The sequence below is a fragment of the Miniopterus schreibersii genome (assembly GCF_964146895.1).
Source record: "Miniopterus schreibersii genome assembly, chromosome: 11".
Taxonomy (NCBI): Eukaryota; Metazoa; Chordata; class Mammalia; order Chiroptera; family Miniopteridae; genus Miniopterus; species Miniopterus schreibersii.
This window is the reverse complement of record NC_138111.1, coordinates 27,031,425-27,049,832: the sequence shown is the minus strand read 5'-3', so window position 1 is coordinate 27,049,832 and position 18,408 is coordinate 27,031,425. Positions and strand designations below refer to the sequence as shown.

At 48.5% G+C, this 18,408-nt stretch overlaps 3 protein-coding genes across 5 annotated transcripts; all 3 read right to left on the bottom strand.

The window, feature by feature from the left end:
* Window positions 1–92: 92 nt before the first annotated feature.
* SPAG8 (sperm associated antigen 8) lies at window positions 93–2,724 on the bottom strand. Its single transcript, XM_081152414.1, has 7 exons — window positions 2,434–2,724; window positions 1,464–2,331; window positions 1,167–1,341; window positions 920–965; window positions 725–839; window positions 527–589; window positions 93–417 (listed from the first exon to the last, which is right to left on the bottom strand). The coding sequence occupies exons 1-7, from the start codon at window positions 2,652–2,654 to the stop codon at window positions 229–231; spliced, it is 1,677 nt and encodes a 558-aa protein (XP_081008540.1). The 5' UTR covers window positions 2,655–2,724; the 3' UTR covers window positions 93–228.
* Window positions 2,725–3,264: 540 nt separating this feature from the next.
* HINT2 (histidine triad nucleotide binding protein 2) lies at window positions 3,265–5,608 on the bottom strand. 2 transcript variants are annotated; one of them, XM_081152415.1, is made up of 5 exons: window positions 5,282–5,608; window positions 3,947–4,087; window positions 3,746–3,850; window positions 3,569–3,641; window positions 3,265–3,449 (listed from the first exon to the last, which is right to left on the bottom strand). In XM_081152415.1, the coding sequence occupies exons 1-5, from the start codon at window positions 5,360–5,362 to the stop codon at window positions 3,358–3,360; spliced, it is 492 nt and encodes a 163-aa protein (XP_081008541.1). In that variant the 5' UTR covers window positions 5,363–5,608; the 3' UTR covers window positions 3,265–3,357. The 2 variants fall into 2 exon arrangements, with proteins under 2 accessions (XP_081008541.1, XP_081008542.1); XM_081152416.1 differs by having other exon boundaries at window positions 3,265–3,460; window positions 5,282–5,432.
* A 3,567-nt stretch (window positions 5,609–9,175) lies between these two features.
* On the bottom strand, window positions 9,176–18,087 carry FAM221B (family with sequence similarity 221 member B). Of its 2 annotated transcripts, XM_081151201.1 has the most exons (7): window positions 17,927–18,087; window positions 15,509–16,244; window positions 15,218–15,361; window positions 10,418–10,528; window positions 10,003–10,200; window positions 9,691–9,810; window positions 9,176–9,326 (listed from the first exon to the last, which is right to left on the bottom strand). In XM_081151201.1, the coding sequence occupies exons 2-7, from the start codon at window positions 16,242–16,244 to the stop codon at window positions 9,289–9,291; spliced, it is 1,347 nt and encodes a 448-aa protein (XP_081007327.1). In that variant the 5' UTR covers window positions 17,927–18,087; the 3' UTR covers window positions 9,176–9,288. The 2 variants fall into 2 exon arrangements, with proteins under 2 accessions (XP_081007327.1, XP_081007326.1); XM_081151200.1 differs by lacking the exon at window positions 17,927–18,087 and having other exon boundaries at window positions 15,509–16,319.
* Window positions 18,088–18,408: the final 321 nt, after the last annotated feature.

Below are 18,408 nucleotides of genomic sequence, written 5' to 3'. Positions count from 1 at the left end.
AAAAAAAATCATGATGTCATAGTCTGGGTTAAGGGCAACTCCAAGGGAATGTTATGGGGTGTGAACATGGAAATTCAGGGAATCACTGAATTAGCAGACTCAGGATGAGAAAGAACCCTTTATGTAAAGCCCCTTCACCAAGTACAAACAGAATTCACTTCCTCCCCACCTCTCCAGTACAGACAGAAGTAGATTCCATATTCCAGACATCACTTCCCTCCTTAACCCTTAGACAGTTCTACCCCCTCTGCAACCCTGCCCTCTTCCCTGACAGCCAAGAGAAGAGATTTCTCCCAATTGGTGGGAATAATTCTCAGGGTCATAGGGCAAAGGCTCCCCCAGGGACAAAGGCACTGGTGTTGAGAAGCTGCAGTTCTTCCGGAATGGCGTGTCCCATGTCTTGATGTTACTGACACCCTGCAGGAATGCCAGAATGAGGACAGATCCTACTCTCTGCCAAGCCAGAACAGAACAGCCTTTTCCCTTCCTTCTCCCCCACTCCCAACACCTAGTCACCCTCACACACTGGTAGCTGTGGTGCCCTCTGTATCCAGAAAGTTTCAGGCTGCTCCTTACGGTAGTCATGAGGCTGTGAGAGAGAAATACTGAATAACTCTTGGCGTGAAGTCCCCTCTCTTAACCTCTGGGCCTGCTGCTTTCCCACAGCTCCCCCTCCCCTCCCCCCCGAGCCCAGCTGTACATGTGGGGTGGGATGGGTTCTCACCTTTTTTGGGGCAGGAGGCCCTGCCTGCACCAGCTCCTTCTGGTAGTCATGGTGTGTCACAGACTCCATCTCAAAGTGCTTCCTTGTGGGTTCCTGCTCTGCCTGCACCTCTTTACTATACAGTCATGGGAGCATCAAAGCCATTCTTCCCTGGTTTTTGTCCCTCCCCCCCTTCCCCTTCACCCAGCCTCTCACCAGATCTGGTGGCACAGGAGCATCTCCAGCATGGCTGTACGCTTTCCTGTGGGAGTGCAGGAGTGGACAGAGTGAGGGAGTCTGGTTAAGAAGCAGGTCCAGAATAAACGAAGTTGAGAAAAGGAGGAAAATCATGGGGTTTTGCCCTTAAACCCACTGGACAATCTATAGTCCCACTAGAAATCCCTTTCTCTCTTTTTTCTCTGACTAGTAGACTCATTCTGGTCCATTGCCTCATGTTTCATACCTTGCATTGGCTGATAGCGGTTTCCTGGGGGCTGGTATGAGTCTTTCATGGTGGTGCTGAGGGGTATGGGTGACTGTGGCTGCAGAGTTAGCAGTCCTTGGTGTCCATGTCGGAAATAGAAACTTTCGGAGCCATCCTGCATGCTTGGGACTTGATCCAGGTGGTTGGTGGCTCTCTGTGGGCCCCAAGTTGAGTGATCATATCCTTTCTGGTACCCACTCTCATCATACACTAATTACTCCCCCAGGAAACTGGGGGCAGCCTTCAAGAAAAGGGAGCAGGTCAAAACCTTAATACCTCTTCCTCCCAGTTGTAGAGAAGGGAGTGGCCCCGTGGCAATGTTTCATTCAGAAACTCATGCTTCCCTTCAACTCCAGGGGGCTTCCATAGGCTTTCATTGAGAACCTTATGCTTCCCTTCAACCTCAGGCAGCTTCCATAGCCTTCCAGCAGCAGGTTCTGGTACTGGCAAAAATTTCCAGGTTTGTTTCTGAGGCTCCCAGTTTTGGCTGTGATTCCAGGAGGCATAATTAGGGGCCAGGTTTGTCACAGGATTTCTGAAGCTTTTAACAGTATAGGGCCTGAACTTAGGGTCATTGCCAGAGCCTGGAGCAGGCCTAGAGTCACAGGCAGGACAAGGGCGAGAATCAGGATCAGTGCCTTGACCAGAGCCAGAGCCATGGCCAGGACCATGGCCAGGACCATAGCTGGAGCCAGGAACAGGGCCAGGGCCAGAGCTGGAGCCAGGAACAGGGCCAGGGCCAGGGCCAGGGCCAGGAACCGGGAAAAAGCTAGAGCCAGTATAAGGGTCAGGGGTAGAGCTAAGATCATTTGTAGTACAAGGGTCCCGAACAATATAGGAAACATCAGGCTTAAAGCCAAGTCTCCCATGGACTATCTTGTGAGTAAAATTGGGTCCAGGGCAGGGCGTCCCAATCAGACTGTCAGAGGAGGGATCCGTGAGAAGGCTTCGCTCAGAATAGGGCACATGGATCTTTGCAGATAATACAGCTGCTTTGGCGGTGGAGGCTGCTGCACTGGCTGCAGCAGCAGCTGCAGCTGCTGCGGCTGCAGCTGCCAGGGCAGACCTAGGAGCGGCATCTGAAGAAGGAAACGGTTCCGAAGAGGACTCTAGTCCTTCGGAGCTGGGCTGTGCTGGTAAAGATCTGAAAGAAAGTGAATGCGTCAAAATTGTCCAAAACTCGGCAGAGGAAGTCCACTGACTTTCCTTGTCCCCTAATGCCTGCAGTCAGAGCTGCGTCTCTCACCGTGACCACGATCCCTCCTCGGTAGAATCAAGGGTCTCCATCTTCAGACACCAGCTACCGGGTTGCCATAGAGACGGCAAATAATTCCAGGAGACTGCGCAGAACCTGAGCTGGGCGGACTGAAGGGTGGGGAGGCGGAGGCAAATTCCCTGCAGGGCGGAAGTCATAAATCTGGTGCGGGGCGGAAGTCCAATTTCCGTCCGGACTACATTCCGTCTCATCCCCGGCTTTTAAGGTTCCGCTGATCTAAGGCCTCGCCCTCTATACCGAAGCATGATTCTTTGAGGTTTTCTAAGGTGGTTGTATTGGAGACAGGCACAGGGATGTTATGTAGTGGGTAACAGCAGCTTCCCCTTAGCTCATTCTCAAAAGTTGGGGGAGCCTTTTCAAATATTTTAAGGATGAAAATACATCAGACAACAGCTTAAAGGCAAAATGGTGAGACTCGGGGCTTAGTCAAAGGGTAGCAGCTTTTCTGGGGTGTGATTACTTCATTCCCAATAAAAGGCCCTCGCATTGACCACTCTCCTCCCAGAACCTCTTATAATTTATTTGGATTGGCAGCTGGATAAGGGCCAGGATTGAGCATATCTCACTCCTGGGATTCAGTCTCTTCATTTAGGCTTATTCCTACTGCTACTTGTCTAGAAGCTTGATTCAGGTGGATCACTAGTCATGAGGACTCACAGATCTATATAGACAAATGCTTTTTTAACTACAGAATGGGCCTCCTTAGTGTTTCTTACTCAGACCATAGTCAAAGGGGATCATAACCCTTTCTTTCCTATTTGTGGTAAAACCTCTCTATATATTTAAGACAGGGATCCAAAATTGAGGGAGAGCAAGTTTATTAGCATCACAGGGTCCCTTTCCCTCTACCCCATCCAAGCATCCAGGAATGGGGTCCTTGGGCAGTTGGTAGGTTCAGCCTGGAGGCCACTGGAGCTGTCGGCCCCCAAGTACGTGAATGTGCAGGTGATACACAGATTGTGCTCCCAGCTTCCCATCATTGATCACTGAAATGGAGCTTGGGGTTAGTGGGTCAGGATCATGGGAAAAGTCAAAGAATGAAGATCATATTAAGAAGTGGGTATGAGAATTCATTGGTGAGGGGCTCAAGGGCCAAGCCACTCACCAAGTCGGTATCCATCTCCCAGCCCCTCAGCCTTTGCTGTCTTCTTGGCCACAAGGAGAAGGTGTCCTAGAAGCTACAGGGAAAGGGGAGGGAGACAGGTGGCTTTATTTGCAAGGAGCAAAACCTTTAGCTGAAGCCAGTGCTCCCCCAGCCAAACCCTGGCCCTATTTTTCCCACCTGCTGGTCTTCTTCTTCAGCCTGGCTGATCCGAGGAATGGGCTTCTTGGGAATGACCAGGAAGTGCACAGGAGCCTGAGGGGCCACATCACGGAATACGAGACACTGGGAGCAGTAATAGGCCAGAGGCCACTATGTTACTTCCACAGGCTGGATGGTATCTATGAAATTCCTATGGGATGGGCACTAAGGGCACCCCACCTGCTGGTCCTCATATAGAATATCAGCTGGAAGGCTTCGATCCAGAATCCTTGAGAAGATGGTTGGGGCTGTTCCCTTAGGAGCTGCCTGCTGGGCCTTGGCCACTTCATTCCCATCATTCACACCTGCAGCTCCTCGGACCTGAAGGTGGGTCAAACACATCTGAGGGAGAGATTTGGTAATACCTCTCTCATGTACTCAGTTGGGGCTGGCAGAGGCTGGGCTGATGGTCATTAACTTCACCCTTCTATGAACCTACTAGTGGTTCCCACCCAAAGAAACAGTTCCTCGGTTTCAGAGCATCAGCAGCAGAGTAGGGCCAGAGAGTGCTGGGCCTGGTTAGATAACAGGCAGTACCATAATGCAAGATTCAGCAGTCCAGTTGATTTCTGCTTCTAAAGTGTTTAGGAAATCTAGCACTGTTCAGGGGGAAAGATCCAAAATGAGAACCTGGAGACTTAGTTCCCAATTCCTATTTACCAGTGATTTACTTTAGATAAATCCCTTCTCTTGGCTTCAAATGTAAAATAAAGGGAGCTGTTTGCATCATTTCTTAATACCACTTGGAGTTCTTTCCATATACTTTCACCTTGTTAATGTTTCTACTTATTTCCATTACTTGTTTTCTGATCTTTAAGCGATGTTACCTGTTTTATTCAGGTTTCAATAAAATTGCCTTTTGACACAAGGGCGTCTGGGTGTCACATTTGACCTCTTACAGCGATTAACTCCAGTCCCTTGAATCAGTGGAAGAGTTCAGTTAAGTGAACTCAGACCCAGGGGAGTGAGGGTAGGCAAGTCCCAGTTTCTCTGGGACTCAGAAAGGCTGAAGTTAGTGCTGTCACGTTGTGGGAGAAAAGGACAGGATGAATCTGACCCCTCCAGTAGCTCTGGCAAAGTGGGAAAGATGAGACGTTAACACTAGTACTCAATAGAAGGCCAGCAGCCTGAAAGAGGACAGACAACTGGCTGCAGAGACCAGAAAGCTCACTTCCTGCAGGGGGCACTGAGGGGGCTGCCCGGACCAGGCGTCCGGTCGGCTGGGCTGCAGGCAGGTTTAGAAGGCAGCAGCCGCTGCACGGACCCTGTCCGGACCTCGGCGCCTGGGGCTGTGCAGGGCGTCGGTCATCGCCACTTCACTTCTCCTGCGTGGAGGACGCCAGGACCACCAGTCCGACCTCACCGCGCAGCCCCGGACTTTGCACCCCGCGCTCCGTCCCCGCGAGGCCGCAGGGCTGCGCGCGTCTGGGGGAGCCGGGGAGGACTACGGCCGCCGGCCCCGGAGGGCGTCAGAGCCCACAGTACCCCCTCCTCGCCCCCTCGGCCACTTCTCACCTGCGCCCCCCGCAGCCCCGCGACCGCCACAACCCTGCGCGTCGCGCGCAGCCCGGCTGCCAGCGCCAGGGCAGCCGCCATCTTCCCCTCGGCCGCGGGAACCTGTCACCCGGGCCAGCACGGGGCTCTGCTGGCAGCCGGCCGGGGTAGCTCCGCGAGATTGGCGGCGAGCGAGCGGCGGCGATTGGCTCGGCCAGCAGCCACCGGCGAGTCCTGCCATCCCATTGGTTGCTCTCCTCCAGGCCGCCCCTTAGCCCGGAGGAGCGGAATCTTTTCATCCCGTTGGCGCCTTTGCCAACTCGACTATTTTTTCACTCCATTGACTCCGTCTTCTCATCAGCGTGAAAGTCCCTTTTCCATTGGATCCCCTAACTAGTTTCTCACTCCATTGGAAGGAAAAGGAGACCAAGAGGTGGGATTTTCCCTGCAATTGGCTCTGATTCACACTGAGGCCGCGTGTAGGTGCGGCGCTGGAGGGGGCGGGGCTTTTGCTATTCCCGTCAGGCCCCCACTGCTGGGCCCGCCGGGCAGGCGGCGCTGTCACCTGCCGGCAAAGCCTGTGAGGCTGTAGACCAGAGATTTTCAACCTTTTCCGTCTCATGCCACACATAAGTTACTGAAATTCTGCAGCACACCAAAAATTTTAGTGATGTTAAAAAAAAAAAAGTATAATTTTGATTCATTCACACCTGACGGCTATTGTGTTGGCTGTTGTCATTTTTTTGACTGCTGGGAAAAGAGGTCCAAGTCAGGTGCCCCTGACTAAATAGTCAAGTATTGCATGTTTTAAAAATTCTTGACACACACCGGTTGAAAATCGCTGACCTAGAGGCAACTCCTCCTTTATGTTCTCGTTAATATGTTCATTCCAAGGTGAAAGATTCTGCAGTTTTAAGGACAGCTTTTGCATTTTTCTCTCTACCAGGCAGGGCTGGGTGTGTGTCCTATCTTGGCAACAGGACTAATAAGCAACTGTCCTTTCCTAATTAGAAAAGGTGGGTGATACGGTTAACTCTGTGCCTGATATTTTCAGTGAGTAGAGTTAGGAGGACAAGGGAAATGTGTCATGGCTAGGTCTGAAGTATATTTTGTTCTGCTGGAATACATATCTTTGACATAAGAAATACGAGGGTCATGAAATGCGAATATACTTATACCAGGTTTTAGTCTCATGTTTAACATAGGATAAAGGTCTCCACTGTAATTTTAGTTTTTTTGTTTTGTAGCATATGGCCTAATTTGCAGAATGAATAACATTTGGTGTTTTTTTTCTTTTATAGTATAATACATATATATTGCATATTTTATTTTTCCACTTAGAATTTTTCATATTATAGTCTGTGTGAATATACTGTACTTTGTAAGGGCTGCATAATACTTCCTTGAATGTGTTTATTATAGTAACCATTCCTTTATCATTGACTATTAACTTAGTTTTAGTGAATGGTCATCATGGTGCTAATTGCATGTAACCAGTGAGGAGGAACTCTTTACTTCTGGAACTAGTAATGATCTCTTTGGTATAGCCGTGCTATTATTTATTTTAAATATGTCTTTATTGATTTCAGAGAGAGGGAGGGAGAGGGAGAGAGATGGAAACATCAATGATGAGTCATTGATTGGCTGCCTCCTGCACGCCCCCTACTGGGGATGGAGCCCGAAACCGGCTATGTGCCCTGACTGGGAATTGAACCTTGATCTCCTGGATCACAGGTTGATGCTCAACCACTGAGCAACACCAGCTGGGCAGCCATGCTATTATTGTTAGAAAGTCCTTTCTCCTCCAAAGGGCAGACATTTGACCATGTGATTTCCCCCAAGAGTTCTGGCAGTCCAAGTTGCATTTCTTCTCTTGGAAGGATAGACAGCCTCCCCAAATGTGAGGAAATGTAGATGAGCCTTTTCTTAGTGCCCTAGAGGCTACAGTTCTTAGTGATGCCTGTTGATTCCAAGAAGGAATATACCTGCCAGAAGAACTCCTTATGGTTAACTGGGTTCAAATTTATAATCAGAGTCCAGCAGCCATTGCTGACAGAGGCCTCTAACACACACTGCATTTCAGGGGAAAGCCACAAACAGAACTGCCAGCCTCCTGGCCAGTGTTCCAGCCGGCTGAGCCCACCCTTATAAAGGAGTTTCTGGAATTATCTTTCAACCAATAGTCTGAGACCTACCTTATCCAATCAGAATTGCACAGCTATATCCTTATTTGCATATTTACTGACCAATCAGAGCAACTCTATAATGACCAATCAGATTTAGTGATTCTGACCAATCAGGACAATGCTATTTGGATTAATGAGACTGCAAATTTGGATTTTTCATCTGCACAGAAATGGACCAGTTAGGGATGGGGCAGGAAGGAACTTTATAAAAGCAGGCCTCTTTGATTTGGCAGAGTGTACTTTCCGATTCTGTCATAGGCTGTCTCCCTGGTTTACAAACTTTACCTGAATAAAGTTTCTCCTTTTATTGCACCCCAGATTGGGGACTCCTGTTATCATTGGCTTGAGTGCAGCACCTTTTGTTGATATGCTTCTGTGATAGCAGCAGCCCCTAAAGCTGCTCTGGAGAAGGGCAAGAGATAAGAGGAACTGGAATTTGAGAAGAGGATGGGTAGCAGGTGAGTGCGAAGTACTTTGAAACTGGTTATTTCTTTGGGTTCTCATAGGAGGCAGCACAGAGATTATTCCTGTTTTACAGATCCAGAAACTGAGTCCCAGAGAGGGAAAGTGACTTGCCTAGGATCACAGAGCCCATTAGTGTCAGAATCTCCTACACCCCATAAGAGCCACCTATGGGCTTTCAGGTCACACTCGCTGACATTCACTGATTTTGGCGCCTGGCCCACAGTCTTCTCTAATCCAAGCCTTGTAATCACCAGCAGCTACTCTAATCTGAAAGCTGAACCGCTCTGCAGGTTCTGACCACTGTTTCATGTACTCCCATCCCCACCACTACATCTGCTACTGGACCTCACTAGAGACTTCTTTCTATTCCTTTGCTTCCTGGCTTCACTTTCCCCAAGTGTATGGTCAGCTCCCTCCACATCTTCAGTCCTTCTTTTGCCTTATTTTCCTGATGATTATCCTCCCCCGCATCAAAACCCATTAATCTAAATATTTTGCTTCTCTGCTTTTCTAACTAGGTTCCTGTTTCCAACTGTACCTTAATCCTCAAGCACCCCACTGATCAGATTTTTCTCCAATTCCTCACATTAGCCTTCTCAAACCTTCACCTCTTTTCCTGTCTCCTACTCTCCACTCTTAGCCTTCCCTCCCTCCCCACCAGAAACTGACCTCACCTCCTACTTCACGGGAACTGTCATGAGATCCTGCTCCCTGCAGTGCAGTGAAGGCCCCATCCTTTCTTCTTTCCTTCCTCTTGGTTTTAGGAAGTAGTGTCTCTCCTGTCCAAAGCAAATCCCTTCACTTCATCCCCTCTCTCCATCTCTGGGATCTTGTCTCACCAGGCATTTCTCTTTCTCTTCTGCATCCTTCAAGGTCTTTTTATCTACTGGCCTCTTCCCTTTTTTCTTCTTAAAAAATGCTTCCTCAACTCCACATCTCCCTCTGGACATTGTCTAACTTCTCTACTGCTCTTTTCATTCAAGTTTCTTAAAGAAACTCCTGCCTCCACTGCACCACTGAAATTACTCTCTGAAGTCCTCGAAGACCTTCTAATTGCAAAATCCAATGGGCACTTTTTAGTCTTTACCTTACTGGCAACCACAGCTGCATCTAACGTCACTGCACACTCTATCCTTGAAACCCCCTGCCTCCTTGGCTTCTCTGAAGCCACTCTCTCCTAATGCCAGGTTAAATGTGGGTATGGTGAAGGCAGATGGCTGGATCCTGCCTCTCTCCTGAGTGGTGCTCTCTTTTGCCCCCAGTAGGTGCGGACTCTAAGGTCTTAGAATGTCTGTCTCTGGGCTGGGCTCCAGCTGCCCCAAATAGAGCCAGATCAGAATCCAGTAGCTTCTCCTTTATTGCCGATTTGGGCCAGGCTCACAGAGGCCTGTGCCAGGTGTTGCCAGTGTCTGTCCCTAGAGGGGGGAAGAGCAGAGGTGAAAGGGTCAGGTATGGGGGTTAGATGTAGGGCCAGGTTGGAGGTGGCGTGGACCAGGGAGCCCAGGGGGACGAGGGTGGGAGCTGGGATGGCCAGAGGGCCCCTGCTTCTGTAGGGCCTCGAAGTCAGTGTTGCTGATGATGGTTTCTTGGAGGGTAGGAATCTCTGCCAAAGGCACATAGTCTGCTCCTAGGGGTGGAAACCAATGCAGGCATGGGATGCAGGGGGTAAAGGTGGGGAGGTAGTCTTAGATGGGATGGTTGAGGATGGGAGTGCCTTTCTGCCTGGTTTTCTGACTACAGACCCTGGAATGGTTCCCTTTTCCAGGTTACCCCCCTCACCGTGAGGCCTCCCTCCTCGTCGCCGGGTCTCCTCAGTCTCGAAGTAAGTCTCGTGTTCCTCCCAGCGCCGGTCACAGGCCGAACAGAGGAAATTAGACTCAAAGCAGTTGCAGCGACAGCCTAGGGCAAGAGGACAGCCAAGAAAAGTATAGGGAATTGGGGCTTCCCCATGGGCTGACTACATTCTCATCTCTTCTTCACCACCCACAAAACCAAGTCTCTCCTACCAGCTTCCGTATCCTTACTTCCAAACTATATGCATCCTATCCCCACCCATGCCCACCTCTGCACTCCCTTTGTTTTAGAAGGTACCTTTGACCCTGCAGGGGTGGGACCCGGTAGCTGCATGGTTTTCATGGCTGTGTTTGCAGCGACATTGAGCTCTCCAGGCTTTGGGGTCAAAGGTGGCCCGTCTCTTGAGCCAGAACTCACCCACCTCCTCTGGGCGTGATGGGATAAAGCAAAACATGAGGCAGCGACACTGGCTCACTTTGCAGGGCACAGATATGTCTATGGGAATGGGGATGGGTGGTAGGATTAGACCAGCTCCTGATAGGGCCTGGCATTCCCATGCCAACACCCTCTTCCATACCAACACACACACACACACACACACACACACACACACACACACACACACACTTTCTCTCATACATCCCAACACATGACAGTACAGTTATCCCGCCTCACCTACAGGGGCTGGGAGGGATAACTCAGTTCTCCCTACCTGATATGATCTGGTGCTCTCTCAACAAGTGTCCACAAAAGCACTTGGACTCATCCCCAACCCGGAAACAGTCCCATAGATAATGGGGGCAACGCCAGCCAATGTAGAGACCTGGAATTGGTGGGATTGAGTAATAGGACAAGTAAGAAGGAAAAATAGCCTAAGCTCCCCCAGGTGTTCTCACCTATCTCCTGGTGGGGCCTCGCCTCTTCCCCCAGGTGTATTTATCCCTACCCATTTAGATTGTTTTCCTCAAGGTTTTCTTATTGCCCATAAGTGTTTTAGTTCCCTTCCCACCCCAGGATCTACTCCATCTCTGTCAACCTGTCAGAGATGCCTAAACTCAGTCTTCAGTTTCTGAGCAGGAAGATTATAAATGAAATTTTGTTTGAAGATGAACATGAATCTCAATGAGTTTTCTGTGACTGTTGGGATTCTCATGTCATCTACCTTAGAGCCCAACTTTGTTTGGTTTCCATGAAGTGTCTAAGGTGAGGGAAAGAGAAGATGATTGGCCAGGTGTAGAATAGATGGTGGGGGTTGGCTACTAAGGAGCATGGTTGTTGAAGGAACCTGAAGAAGAGCATGATGGAGCAGGCATGGAGCCAAAAGGAGGGCTTCCCTCATTTCTTCAGGTTGTCACCTTCATACTTTCCTTCTGTGTTCCTGGTATTATTGAACTAATGCTCTCTATGAACTGGAGAAGGACTCCCTAGGGCTCCCCAAGGGTCAGGAGAAAGAGGTAGGCCACAAGTCATGAGTGGAAAGACCAAAAAATATAAGCTTGTGAGACTAAGAAAGAAGGTGTGGAAAGGAAGGTGAGGCTAGGAATTATTCCTGAGCTCAGGCACCAGCAAGATGCCACAACCTTTAGAGCCTGGTTTTAGTAGTGGGATCTGAAAATGTCTGGTTTCATGGTCAATCTCACCACAAGCAAGGGTGGTGGTGCTGTGTAAATATGGGAGGAGAACCAGAGAGCACCTCCCACTCAGATTTTCTCATTCTCCATGACACCTGAGAGTACCCCAACTTCTAACCAAGAATTCTGTGTAAGTCCCCATGGAGTGGGACCTTCAGCTGTAGGACTCTTATTCCAATTTAAAGGCTGCAATAAAGTGTCGCCTCCACCAAAAAATGTCCCTGACTTCCCCTTTTCTAGGGACCCCTCCTTTTTTTTTTTTTTTTTTAAATGTCTTTATTGATTTAAGAGAGAGAAAGAGAGAGATAGAAACATTAGTGGTGAGAGCGTCATTGATTGGCTGCCTCCTGCATGCCCCCCACTGGGGATTGAGCCCACAACCCGGGCATGTCCCCTGATCGGGAATTGATCCTTGATCTCCTGCATCATAGGTCAACGCTCAACTGCTGAGCTACACCAGCCGAGCAGGACCCCTTCTCTTGCCTTCCATGGCTCCTGGTGCTACTCTTATCACAGAACAGTGCATTGTAATGAACTGTTCACTTGTATTCCTGTTAGACTGTGAGTTCCTCCAAGAAAGGGCCTATCTTTTCACCCATATCTCTAGACCTAGCACAGGTCCTGGCACAAAACTGCTTGACTGAATAAATGAATGAGCAAATTCCTTCAGGAGGGAAGAGAATTCCTTCAGTATTCCAGGCATAACCCTGACATTCTATAAGGAGGATGAGAAAGAATTAGTGTCCTCTGGTCTTTGACTCTGGCCAGGGCCATAATCTACAATTCTGTGCCTAATGGTAAGACTAGGTTTTCTTGTATTACCCATCGTCTCTCAGGATCTAAAGCCTGTCCAGATGTGGCTTTTGGCTTTGCTGCTTCTGCCTTGATGCTGATAGCCTGTAGTTCCAGTGCCCCATTACACCAGGGAGTCTTGGTTGACAGGGCAGGGTATAGGTAGAGTCACAATGGAGATAGGTGGGGTCCAGGATTCTACTAGAGGAATTCTGAATTCTATCCAGAATAGCAGGATACACTGGGTGAGCAGGTGTGGTGTGGAAGTGAACAGGTGTCAGTGCCCAGAGATCAAGGCCTGTCATGAGAGCCTGAGAGAGTAAAGTCCAAGCACTGATGTAGGAGTCAGTGTCTAGCTTTCAGATGAAGAAGGCTGAAGTTTGAAGATGTAGACTGGTAAACTACACTTCAGACTCTTATTACAGGTGTCAGCATCCTTTAAGTGGGACAACTGACATCTGGTTGTGTATTCCAGAATAGTGCCCTGATTCCAAATCCTCTTCTGTTTGAATGGACAAGGACTGGCAGGGGGAGGAGACATTACCTGGGATGCCATTTTGATTCTGTACAACACAGTCAATTCCATGATCACATAATCACATTTGCATGATAACATTTCTTTGTGCTTAGAATGTCTGCATACAAGATACAGCTGTTTTTATATAAAGGATGTCTCCAGCCCAGACCTCTTTCCTGAGCTTTGGACCCATATAGCCAGTTGTCTACTAGACTCTTTCACCAGCATGTTCCACAAGCACTTTAAATGTGTTATATCCAATTATTCTTTCCAAACCTGGCCCTCATCCTTTGTCCAACACACACTTAGCAAGCATGTACTCCATTTTAGGCAATCAGTTAATGGCACCATTATCCAATCAGTTACTTAAGCCAATAACCTAGATGTCATTTCATGCATGTCCCTTCCTCTTATCCAATGATCCAAAGGTCAGTTTTACCTTCTTAGCATTTCTTGAGTTTGTCTACTTCTTTTCACCTCCACTCGTTCATTTCTTACTCGGATTATTACCAGTGCCCCACAATGTAGTTGTCCTGTCTCCAGTTCTTTTTAAAAATAGTATGTTTTTATTGATTTTTTTTGGTTTGTTTTTTAGAGAGAGAGGGAGAGGGAGATAGAAACATTGACCAGCTGCCTCTTGCATGCCCCTTACTGGGGATGGAGGCTGCAGCCCAGGCATGTGCTCTGACGAGGAATCGAACCAGCAACCTCTTGGTGCTTGTGACTGTGCTCAACCACTGAACCACACCAGCTGGGCCTGCCTCCAGTTCTTGTCTTTCTTTAGTGTACCCTACTGCCAGAGTGATCTTACAAAAACCCGTCTGTTCATGCTATTGTTCCATTTAAAATCTTTCAGTTGCCCTCAGGATATAATCCCAGCTCTTGAGCTTGACACAGAAATGCCTGCACAATGCTGCCCTTCCATAGCTGAGCAGGGCCACTCTGCCCAATACTCTATGCAGCAGGCATAATGCATTGCTTACAGTTTCCTACTGATGCCTTGCTCTGTCATATCTCACCGTATCCCATATTTACCTGGCTACCTCTTCTTACTCAGCTTACAGATTCCAGCTGAGAAGTCATTCCTTCCAAGGGTTATTCCTCAAGCTCCCACAATTGGGTGCCTGTCCCTTTTCTCTGTTCAGGCTGAGCTCAATGATAGCAATTATTAGAATGAATTATGATTGTCCTTTTACTTATTGGTGTCTCTCATTAAAGTGTAAATTATATAAGGGTTTGTTTTTTCCTTGGAAACCCCATCAGCACCACCACCTCCACAGCTAGCATTGAGCCTGGTGCATTGCTGGTGCTCAGTAAGTGTTGAATGAATAAGAGAAAAGCTTACACTTCTCTACAGAGCACATATATTGGCTCTCCAGGGACAGAAGATCCCCAGTATTAGAAGAGAACCCAAAATATCTTTGTCCAGGATTGCATGACACTTAAATTTTAGTATAAAAATGCCTGTTTAAACAAGAAAGTGAAGTCCAATCTCAAGTACAGTGGCCTTGAAGAGTGGGGAGGAGAAAGGAGGTGCTAAGGAGAAGGAGGGTACTGAACACACCCTACATTTGCAAGAAAAATAAAAGTGACATAAGATGTTAAAATAAGCAAACAAAGCTATTTCAATGATTGAAGTAAGACTGAGAAACAAAGGAAATCACTATGACTTTCTTGCCCAGAGGTGGAGCTGGGAGGTCCCTGCATGGGACTGAGGAAAGTAAATTAGATGGAGGAGGAGTATGGACATAGAATTACCTGGTTGTCTTTATATCTTAGGCCCATCTAGTTTTGACATAACTCTACTTCCATCATAAGGAGGAAGTATGAAAAACCGAAATAAATGCAGTGACATATATTGAATTCAGTCTAGAAACCACAGACTCCGCATAGCAGGTGAGAGTGACCCTCTTACTGAAGGTAACCCCTGCAGATATAAAGTTCAGTAGCATCGGTACACATGCTCACGCACAGGATGGCATGCATTTACATAGTACATAGGCATGCCCTTTATATAGACATAGATAAGCATAGCAGGCCACTAACAGGACTGTCAAGAGTACTAATTCTGGGCTGAGACTTGGAACCAACAGGGCTAGAAGACATGACTCCACTCTGGTGGAGACTCACAGTTTTTGGGTACCCAAGTGATCATGGCTCTCATATTCAGGGTTGACTGCCTTTTAATGGAGTTCCACCAAGGGACAAAGGTCCTTTGCCATGTAAGAGCAGTAAGTCACTTGGAGACTGTTCAGGTCCTCTTCCTTAGGGTCTGTTTGGTGCAGGTGAGCTGAGCCCGATCTGGGGCTGGCCTGTAGCCCTTCTGTTTTTAACAATTTTAGTTCAGTCACCTGCTCCTACCTGGGCTTTATATGAATATCCCCATTTTTCATCTGCAACTACGCCATCCATCTTGGCCCACCTGTCTGCTTCCCTCCCAGATTTCAGGCAGGTGGCACTGCCATTTCCACAATGTGTGGCTCTCCACTGAATGGGCAAGTTCCCAGGAACTGATGGGTTGGAGGATGGCCCAGGGCCTGTTGGAAGCCTCCGAAAGGCAGTCTGGGCTCACCTGTCTGGATGGCATTCAGGGCTGCATTCTTCTCCCACTGGAAAAGATTCTTTACCCGAGCACCAAACTTCTCTCTGTGCATTGCCTTAGCCACTTCCACCAACTCTGCCTGCTTAGCAGGCACCACTGGGCTGACTGTGTAACCTGGGAAGAGAGGGACTGAGTAATCAAGGAGAAGTGAGGAAGCCCCAAAACTAACAGAAAGGGTCAGGTCAAAGAGTAACCCAATCCCCTTCTCCTAGGGCAGGTGAAAGACACTGATGAGAATGGGGAAAGGGCAAGAGTAATTACAGCTAACTCCTTTCTTCTCCCTCTTCTTGCCCAGATGACATCCAGGCTGAGCTGTGTGAGTGGTGCTGTTGGTGGCATTCTGTCCCTCCTTGTCTTCTCCTTCTTCTTCCCTTTCCTTTGCAGATGTGTCCAGGTGGACCTGGGCTGAAGGGCCTGAGAGGGAATGCTCTTGAAGGATCTCAGATTCAGGTTTCTGGAGGGATCTTCTTACCCATGAGACCCCACTGGAGGAAGACTCGGAGGAGAGGCCTTTCTTCAGAGCATCAGAGGCAGACACAGAGATATGGTCTGGTGATGAGTCATGGATAGTAAGGTTTTCCTCTGGGACCTTAGGGATGTGAATCTCCATTGGGCTTTTAGGGATAGAGTGTTCTGAAGAGGCTTTGGAGGTGGAAGGCTCCAAAGAGGATTCAGAGGTATGGGTCTCTAAAGGGGTATGGGAAGTGGGTGGCATCATGTGAGATTCAGAGGTCTGGGGCTCTAAAGGAGTCTTGGAGATGGAAAGCTCCAAAAGGGTTTCAGAGGTGTAGGTCTCTAAAAGGTTCTGGGAAGTGGAAGGTTCCAAAGGAGTTTCAGAGGTAAGGGGCTGTATGGGGTCCTCAGAGATGGGAGGCTCTAAGGGGGTTTCACGGTTAGGGGGCTCCTGTGAGTCCTCAGCAGAGAGGTCCTTTGAAGAAGGGTGCTCCTCTGCATCCATGGTGGTATGAGGCTCTTCTGTGACTTCGTCTGCTTCCATCTAGTGGTAGAATAGGGTACAGGCTTTAGGTTGGGATTAGAGGGTCTACAAGTCAGGGTTCACAGACAGGTAATTAGGATATATCTCAGAGCACCTAAGATATAAGGGGGAAGCAAGATGAGCTCTGTGTTAGGGCATGGTGCAAGGAGGTTCACACGTGTCTAGACCCCATGTGGCATCCTACTATGGGTTGTGAGGGAGCTGGATGAAAGACTGAAGCAGCCAGAATCCCATCAGTAGATGGTAGCAGAGGACCATGCCCCAGGAGGGAGCCTGAACACAGCAACTTGGCCAATCCAAAAGCAGGCTGTGGAATTCTAGAGACTGGGAATGCCAGGCAAAGTTGGGGGTTTGCTCTCAAGAGTGCAGGAGGATGCCATGATGGCAGGACACTGACCACGGTCTTCTTTTGTCTAGGGACTACACACACCTTCCCTTGATGATGTCATTCATGTTCAAGGCTTCAAATACTTCCAGCTGTATTCTGATGACCCCTAAATCCATAATTCCAACTCAGACCTCTTTAAACTCCTAAACTTCACACTTATACCCAACTGCCTACTGGACTTAGCTAAATAGATAAACAGGGCATAAAAACTGACACTTGCAGTTTTGATTGATGTTTCTCTCTCATTGATGCTTCTCTCTTTCTCTCTCTAATCAATAAAAACATATCCCCCAAAACAAAAAATAAAAATAAACGCATATCCTTGGGTGAGAATTTAAAAAAACTGACTCTAGGAATTATCCTAGTTTTCTCCCGTTTCCTCAGCCCTTAGCTTCAAATAGGCACCAAGGATTGTATTTTCTCTCTTCTAAATATCCCCGAAATTCATTCTCTCCTCTCCTTTCCCTCCAATTTTGTTCAAGTTCTCATCATTTTCTACCTGTATTATGAAATAACTTTGTCCCTCTGCTCCCTCCCCCAGCATATTAATCCACCCCCCCATTCTTTCATTGATTTATGTAACTTACACTTTTATAAAGGGCCTAACCTTACACTTTTACTCAGACACTGTGCTAAGCACTGGACTCAGTTGAAAAAATCTGGGAAGGAGACTGGCTAACCAAAATGACAATATAAATGAACTGGTATTGTGCTGGGGTAAGTCCGGGATGCTGTGGAGAGCAGGGTATGCCTAATTTATCTTGCAATTATGTCCAAAAGAAGTGAGTCCTCCTTAATGATCCAATGGCTATCTTTCTAAAATACCAGCCTAACAATGGCATTTCCTTGCTTAAAAATACCCATTGACTCAGTCTAAGGATTAAGTCCAAATTTCTTGGCCCTGATATTCAAGGCCTGTCATCATTTGCAACAGTGCCTAAGAATTCCAGCCTTAACTTTACCTGCACCTACTTCCCCCCATGCTCCAGACATACTAAATACATCACTGACACTCATCAGAGCCTTTCCAAAGGGGAAGTTTGGAACAGGAAATAGGGGGAGAGGTAGGATGTGGGGAGGAAGATGACTAGACTTCAGCTAGAGGAAAAAGGGACCTGAGGGGTCGGGGTGGAAAATCAGAGGAGGGGAAGAGAGGAAGGGGAAAAGGAAGGGGAAGAGGGTCAGGATGAAAAGTAGAGAATGGGAGTGGGGTTGACTGGGTGGGCAGGGACAGAGGTGTTAGGAGGGAAATGGGATGAGGGTTGGGGGGGGGGGAGCGGCAGAGACTACATACCTCTGGGCTTTGGCTTAAGTCCTTAGGTCACGATCTTGCCTGAAGCTGGGAATGGGAAGTGTTAGCCCGGAGAGAGAGAGAGAAGGCTCTCGGTTGTGGATGAAACGGCTGCAGCGTGTTGTGTGGTGACAGGTCTTGCCTGCAAGGCAACGACTTGGGGAGGAGACTTGGACACCTGCAGAAATTCTCATAGGAGCTTTATCCAGATCTGGGGAGGGGGGAGGGAGGGGGAACGAGGGGTCCGGGGCCGACGGAGGGACTTGATTGAAGCCTCTGGAAGCCAGGCGGGAAGAGAAGGGATCCGTCACCAGGGCAACCGGAACGCCGAGGAGTCTCCGCGTCAACAGCAGTGGCCGCCTCGGGGTGGACGAGGTCTCCCGAGAGGGCTGCGCCGGACCTGGAGCGGGGGAGCCTAAGGGGCTCGCATCATTTAAGGGGGTTGCGGGACCTCTTTGAGAGTCTCTGGGTAGCGTTTGCGGATA